The 7,911-nt window shown below is 39.9% G+C and overlaps 1 protein-coding gene across 2 annotated transcripts; it reads left to right on the top strand.

Moving 5' to 3' along the window:
* The first annotated feature begins 495 nt into the window (after positions 1-495).
* Positions 496-5,228, top strand: atf5b (activating transcription factor 5b). 2 transcript variants are annotated; one of them, XM_046388393.1, is made up of 5 exons: positions 496-897; positions 1,600-1,821; positions 2,173-3,361; positions 3,729-3,828; positions 3,928-4,068. In XM_046388393.1, the coding sequence occupies exons 2-4, from the start codon at positions 1,683-1,685 to the stop codon at positions 3,784-3,786; spliced, it is 1,386 nt and encodes a 461-aa protein (XP_046244349.1). In that variant the 5' UTR covers positions 496-897; positions 1,600-1,682; the 3' UTR covers positions 3,787-3,828; positions 3,928-4,068. The 2 variants fall into 2 exon arrangements, with proteins under 2 accessions (XP_046244349.1, XP_046244348.1); XM_046388392.1 differs by lacking the exon at positions 3,729-3,828 and having other exon boundaries at positions 508-897; positions 3,928-5,228.
* The last annotated feature ends 2,683 nt before the right edge of the window (positions 5,229-7,911 follow it).

Genomic DNA, 7,911 nt, shown 5'->3' with positions numbered 1-7,911 from the left:
GCAGGCCAATAGAAATAAAAAAGTTCCCCTAGATAAACCAATGGTGTGGCCACATTGTTACAGCGTTCAGCGAATCCCCTGCGGATCTGATGCAACAGGGCTGCAACTAAAGTTACTCCTCCGAACTGCAACATGATGTCCTTCCGCTAAGGCGCCACGGAAAGTAGTACCGGCTGTACCGTCTGTTGAATTGTACCTCAGTCCTCGCCAATTCTTCTGTTTATGTGTGTTTAGGCTTTTAACAATGTCTTTAACATTTTTGTTTTATTGTCTGAGATTACTTAGTTCATGTTTATGCTTTTCTGGAATTGACTTCTTTTCCTCAGCAGACTACTACTAAAGTTGATTTTAGCCACTTTCTGAAGCATCCTATAAAAGCTGTACAACTATACAAATACTACAGCAGATAAAAAGACAAAAACTTATTTGAATATATAATTTAAAGTGAACGTAATTTATTATTTCGAAGTGCATTACTATAGAAATATCATTAATTGAAGCAAAGCCGAAAATAAAATGACTAAAAGTACACACGAAAGAAAAGAGAATGTGTTAAGAGAGTGAGTGGGAACAGCAGAGGTTAGATGAAACACAGCGAGGTCTCTGGATAATGGGAAAGTCCCCAGGTTCATGACGTAACGGCCGCCTGAACTCTGTAAACTGCGCATTAATTTCGTCTGCCGTGATCAGGTCCGGGCATTAGGAGTTGCAGAAGTAGCGGATTTAAAAACTTTCTGTCTGCAAGTCTGTTCGTTGAAATAGCACTTCATGAAGAGTCCCTGACATCTAAAAGGGAAAATATGGCTTTTTAAATTGTGACTCTTTTCTTCCTCCTCATAAAGCTTCGCGTGCTTTGCTTCCGCAACGCACTTTACAAGACTATTCAGAAACTATGGGGTAAGTACAGCCGCTTTGTAGCTTGGAAACAGGAAAGTTCGGAGAATCATTTGTTCTTACAGCTAACAGATGAGTTTAGACACCGTTTACACTAACAGAGTGCACGGTGAGTTCAGCAGGTGATTTCAGTCACTCACGGGACGATGTTTTAAAAGAAACACGTGAAAGAGACTTTTTAATGTGAAGAATTAGTGAATTTCTTTTCTTTTCAGTTTTAGATGCGAAATAAATATGTTTCTCTTCAGATTAAGTAAAATGGCTTAACTATTATGTATGCTTAAGTTTGTAATTGAGATTATAGTGTAGTAAAATTTTGTGTTTTGTCTTTATGCTTTTCATTTGCTCATATGATCTTAATTGTTTCTCAAAGTATGTCAAGTTACTGTTTTGCACCATTTTGCTTGATAATTGTATAGTAGAGACATAAATCCATGATTGCTCCACAGCATGAGGTGACAGGTGAATAAAATAATGAACAGCTGAGTTGATGAGTAAATTTAAACTCAGTAAACTTTTAAAGTAAATTTACTGTGGTGTTTTAATTTTAAATATTATTTGCAGTGATTTTAAAAAAAAAAAGTTGTATTTTTTTGTTATTTTGGTGAAATTAAATGTTCTAGTTGATGTAAATGGGGATTTAAAGGCAAAATTTCAAATTTTCACATACATTTTATTTATTTATTTATTTTCTTTTTCTCACAGGTCTTCAGGTGCTTCTACAACTTTTTCATCCACCCAGGGTAAGATTTGTGCTTTTGAACAATTAAATCGAAGCAGACGACATAATGGCGGCATCGATCCTTCGCAGGAAAATTCCTCCCATTTCCACAAGCGAGCTATGCGCTCCCCCACTCCGACAGGCTAGCCGCAGCCTATCACGGCGCTGGACGGGGGCGGAGCCAGTGGAGAGGCAGCATTTAATTGGTGAGTTTTGCCAAGACGCTTTTTTATTTTTCCACATCCTGAGGTCGGAGCCGCAGTGCAGCACGGGGCTAATGTCGTACAGTGAGTACAGCTAAGTGGATATTTATCGAATGCAGACGATGCTGTTCAATCATTTTCAGATGATCGGTTAGTTGTTCACTTGGATTTGTCGGATGCATTGCTTGATTTTTAACTTTTTTTTTTTCATTTATTCTCTCTGCCTTGTGTGATTTTAAGATTTTTTTTTCTGAATTTGTAGTTTTTATTTCAACTATTCTACACAAACAGCTGAATGAAAAAAAAAATGGATTGCTTTATTGATTACATGATTATTACTTTTAATTTTTATAGGTGATGGTCACTCAGATTGGATGACGGAAAAAGTTGATTTGTCTTCATTTGTGTCGACGACCGAGTCTTCTCCCAGCTCATCCCTTCCACCCTCGCCGTTAGAACAAGATGTCAAGGTGCCCTCGGATCTGGAGGTCATGACCTCTCTACTGCAGGAGGAGTTGGCTCAGCTGGAGGACTACTTCCGCTCTGAGTCCACATCTACGACAAACAAGTTGGAGAAATCCTCAAAATGTGACAAGGGCGCCCAAGCCATGGGCTCCCAGTCTTATTACCAGTTACCCTATGGCTCATATGGGACCAGCCAATCAGAAACCAGCCCTGTGGTTGTTACCTTGGCAACAGGGGAACTGGACCTGGCCAGCTTCTGTGGCGGTCCCATCAGCAGAACCAAAATTGCACGACCCGCTCCGTACAACTACCATCACCGCTACCACCACAATAACGGGCGAAGAATCATCAGCGAGACTGTGAAAGTCGGGGAGGAAGTTGGACTTGATACATGGGGCTCCAGGGGAAGTTTCTCAGGAAGCACAGAGTTTTCTGTGAACCACTACTCCACACTGAAGACAGTGAGCAAGAACAGCCTCGGTAGCGTCAAGAAGGTGAGAGAATGTGCTTTATCGTTGAAGGAAGAGGAGAGTTACTGTTTTTCAGAGGGAATGTTTTGCAGCGAAGAGATTGCTCGAGGTTTTTGTCTGGGTGGCTCGTACGACAGCCACCACAAGCGAGAGGGACAGTTGATGCACAACGTGAAAGTCAATGTAAGTTACGACAGCACGGGGCTGGAGGTCTTGCACTGCAGCAAAGATGGAGGACTTTCTGGGGGTATTCCCCAAGAGACAATGGTGGCCGGTGACGGCTACTTCCACCAGTCCATGGCCAACACAGAGCCTTACCATAGCTTTATAGGTGACCTAGATCAGCCGTCACAAGCACAGGCTGTAGAGCCCCAACATGGCCACTACCTCTATCCAGAATGCCTTGCAGATCAAAGCTACGAATGTCTGTCCAGAGGGGAGGGCGAGGGGACACTGCTGGGTGCCCCCATCCACCGCCCCACGCAGAGGCTAAAGGATGAACCGTGCTCTGTCAAACCAGCTCTGGTGATGGGCACCGCTTCCATGGAATCCAGCAGTGGAGAGAGGAAGCAGAAAAAGAGAGACCAGAACAAAACTGCTGCTCACAGGTAAACAGTTTTATTTCTCCTTCCTTTTCCATGTCTGTCATTTTAGCGAAACATGCATGAACCTTCAAAATATCTAAAATTTGGTCTCTGGTCTTTTAATGACTCAATGTTGCTGTGGATCATTACTGATCATATTCTTCTTTTGTTTAATAAAGGGATAATACCTGAATACTTGTTTCACATTCTAACTTAAACTTGGCAAGAGTGTTATGGAAATCAGTCATCCCAGTGCTTAAAATGTCCTGCAGAGTGTAGGAGGGATATGGAAAGTCCCTCTCTGCCTGCCAAACTCAGCCCCACCTAACCATTTCTATAAGACTGGTTTGTCTGTGTGGGAATTACATTTATTCACAACTTTGTCAAAAAGGACAGAAAAGTCTTTGTCAAAAGAAAAAAGAGATGGATCCCTGCAGCAGGTGACATAAACAGCACGTCTTGTAGTCTCAGGGGAAGGATGTCTGAGCTGTGTGAGTAATCCACCCAGTGTAGCCCAAAGGTCACGCTCAGCTCATTAATAAAGATGCAAGGCAGCAAAAACCAACCAAAGGCATTGTTTCCTCCCGCAGGTACAGGCTGCGTAAGAGGGCGGAGCTGGATTCTCTGGAGGAGGAGCTTCATGGCCTCGAGGGGCAGAACCGGGAGCTTCGTGACAAGGCGGAGTCGGTGGAGCGAGAAATCCAGTATGTCAAAGATTTACTGATCGAGGTCTACAAGGCTCGCAGTCAGCGGCTCAAACAGGATGGCAGTGCCTAAAACGCCCATGCTGACCTCACCTCCAAACCTCCTAACCAGCACCAAGAGAAAAATCAAGTCTGGTTTTTGTCTCACAAAAATGAAATGGTAGTTGCATGATTTTGGTAGTTCTTTTCTAAAAAAAAATATATATATATACATATATATATATATGTATATATAATTGTTCCAAGAGGATGGCCGAACAAAAAAAAAACACCTTTCCTAAAAAAAACGAAAAGGAGAAGTTTCCAAATGTGTGACAAAACTATAACAAGCCTTAGTGAGGTGGCTTCTAGAGGAGATGCTGAACTTGTCCGTGACCACTGTGATCCGAACTGCACTCACAGCCTTGTGATGACTGAATCTGCGCTTGCAATGACTGATCGTTTACAAAATGCTCTTTGAATTAGTAGTAGTGAGTGAATTTGCTTGTGGTTTTTGTGACACACATCGGCAGCATCGAGGCAGATCCATATTAAATATATATTTTATTTTATATTTTATTTTTACCTAATAATGTTCATTTATCATTTGCTTAAAACAATCAACTCAATAAAGGGATTGCTGGAAAAAGTGTTTAACATGCTCTACAAATATTCATCACCAGAAACGTTTAGAGAATTTGTATTGCTAAAATGTTGAATATTTACACTTCTCTACCCCACTGAAATACCCAATGCATGTTTGATTTTGGAAAAGCATGTGCGAGTGTTGTTTGAAGGCAATATTCTGTTAACTGCATGGCTTCAAGATCTCCACCGCGTCAGTTTAACTGAGTTGACTTCATTCTTCTCATCAGCTGGCGACTTTGAGTTTTTCTTTTCCGCGCCAGTGTGATTCATGCTCAGGTTTTGGTTTTCTGCTCTGAGAGACACAGAAACATTCACTGGCTTCTTTGCTTTCTCTTTGCTCTCTCTCTCTCTCTCTCTCTCGGCTGTATTTGCGAACAAGCAATCACCTGTTGTCACAACAATAAATCGTTGTTGGGTAACGGGATGACTTCATGGGAATTTTGTTTCAATTGACCAATTTGATGTATCTGAAATTCAGGTCCTTTTAATCAGTGTCAATGTCAGGAAATTATACATCAGGTAAATTACAGCCAAATAAACCAGTTATGTAGTATCATTGATCTCTGCCTTTGGACTGTTTTTCACTGCATGCTGTTCATTCTGCAGCCATTTGCAACAACTGTCTGAATTTCATGAACTGCACCCAGAGCAGCACACACAGAATAAGAAGACGGTGGGATTAAGAGATAGAGGGAGACAGAATAAACCCTCTCTGCCCCTCCCACCTATTCTGTGCCCTGCCCCAAAACTGCTAGGTCCAGCCCTCTTTTTTGGCTGCATTGCAGTCAGAGTCCAAGTCATTTCCTGGGATTCACCACTGGATGGCAGCACATCAAGGCAGGCTTTGATTGACATCTGACCATTCTGCAACAAAGTCCCTTGAGAATTTCCCTTCAGATTCAGCAGCTAGAGCCAAGTCAGCTTGTTCAAACAGCAACACAATAAGGAAATCTGTTTAAAGAACTACTAATAGTCACTTCTCATGTTATTTTTCCCAATATTTCATACTTTGTTCATGCGCTATGGTCGAGCCCCAGGGCTGACTGGAGTGATATCAAGCTCCAGCAGTCAACAGACAACATAAGTTGCCTATCTCATCTCCCAGCTTGTGGAGAGTGCGTGTGCTTGTGTTTGAGTGTGTGTGTGTGTATGTGTATGTGTGTGTGTGAAATCTCTTGGTATCTCTCCTAGCAGTTGTAGGCCTTTCAAGTGCATGAGGCAATATCACACAATACTTGCAGGAGGAGGAGGATAGAGATGCAAGTGAACTATCAGAATAAAAAAGTACTGGGTTGACAGAGGAAGCTGTTAAATGTATCGATCCAGGCTGGTGTTGTTTGTTTGATACAAACACAATGTAAAAATAAATTGTTATGCTGATATAAGATTTATATTTCGCCATGTGGTCAATAAAGTTCTTCCTTGTAACACATTCATTTATTAAACATTTTTAGATTAGGTGAGATTATAATCCATATATAAATTTTTCATTGTCTGGCTCTGTAAATGATTATAAAGATATTAATATGAATATAATAGGATTCAATTCCAGTGCACAAAAAAGCAAATAAATACAGAGTGGCACAGGGTGTATGAATACAGAGCAAATTTGAGGCGTTTAGCAAATGAACATTTCATACCAGAACATGGTGAGTGTGTTTTTTTTTTTTTTTTTTTTTTACATTTCAATCACACTAACTCAAGTTCTGAGATAACTAACTAACATGTATAAACTGAAAATTCTGTTAAATATCTAGTTCATATGATAATTACACTGAAGAGTAATCAAAAAGGATAAAGTCAAGACAGACTGTAAATAGAATAGAATGTGTGGAGAAGCATTTCGGTGTGCGATATCTGCACTCTAAATATAGTGGCTGTGTAAGTATGATTAAATGTCATTGTCGCATGCATACAGAGAACATTAAAAATGCACAGAAGTCAATAAATTTCTTGTGAGTGTATGTGGAATATTCCAGTAAGATTTACTGTGTGCAAGTCTCTCTCACCACCAGGTGTCCCTCTAAGCTTAGACAACAGGCTGCACTGCAGAAGTTGTTTTTAAAAAATATGATTTCTACATAACAATATACCCTGAATGCACTGTATTTCATACCAGATATTGTCCATTACGCACACAGTTTGGTTTGTGATGGGGATAAAATGAACACCCTTAAAGTGTGACAGCAGCAAAAACAAACATAAGAATGATAAGAAAATATATTTTATAAACCTGTCGTGTTAAAATCTTAATCAGCTAATCAAATAATAACTAGACCTTGAATAAATAAACAGAATCAAGGTAAAAGTATTTGAGTAAAATAGTTTCATCTCACCACTGTGTAATACTCACATTAAAAGCTTCTATTGTACAAAGATGTATGAGGTATGAAGAAAATACGTGAGACAACTTACTGCATGCTAAATACACATCAAATCTACTGCCCATTAAGTTTGACGTAGAAACACCGTCTTACAAATAAGACAAACATTATACTTGAGGGAATGGAGTCAAGTGAAGGGAAAGTGTTAGAAGAAATACAGCTCTTGAAGCAAAAACAAACAAACAAAAACACACACAAAAACTAACCAACTCCAGTTTGATTGAGAAAAAAAAAACAGTTTAGGAAAATTAATAAAAATAGTGTTCGCTGATTAACTTTTTTCACACTTAAGGTGACTTCACTTATCGTACTGATTTATGAGAATCTACGTTTGTTTACCAGCAGTGATACATGTGAGTGTTGTGTTTCCTACATACTGGTAGAAATAATGACACTGCAATAAACAACAAAGAGTGAGTGATTTTTTGGAATATTTGTGGGCTTACATATGTGATTATCTAAATTAATTTCCCAATACTGTCACTTTTCAAAGACGATTGTCACTTGTTCCATGAAAAGTACCTGAACACTTCGCAGCTATCTCATACCACACATTCAGTCTTAATTAATAACATTAAGTAGTTACAGTTTTATGACTGCTATGGTGAAATATTTCTCCAAAACAAGCAGATCAAAAACAACAGCAACATTTTTTTCACATACACACAACTGGTGTTGTTGCTGGTCTTTGAGGCAGAGTGAACCAATGTGAGTGTGTGCGTGAGATCACATGAAACCAATTTGACACCATGCCTGTGTGTGTTTGTTTGCACGCCTTCGCGTCTTCTAAGGAACTCTGGTTCAGTCTGGGCGTTCACTAGTCATCCAGGTATGAAATGAATCAGCCCAGTAAGGAATG

Source organism: Scatophagus argus, chromosome 5, assembly GCF_020382885.2.
Source record: "Scatophagus argus isolate fScaArg1 chromosome 5, fScaArg1.pri, whole genome shotgun sequence".
In the NCBI taxonomy this organism is placed as follows: Eukaryota; Metazoa; Chordata; class Actinopteri; family Scatophagidae; genus Scatophagus; species Scatophagus argus.
The sequence above is the reverse complement of the archived record's forward strand: the minus strand, read 5'-3'. Positions and strand labels throughout refer to the sequence as shown.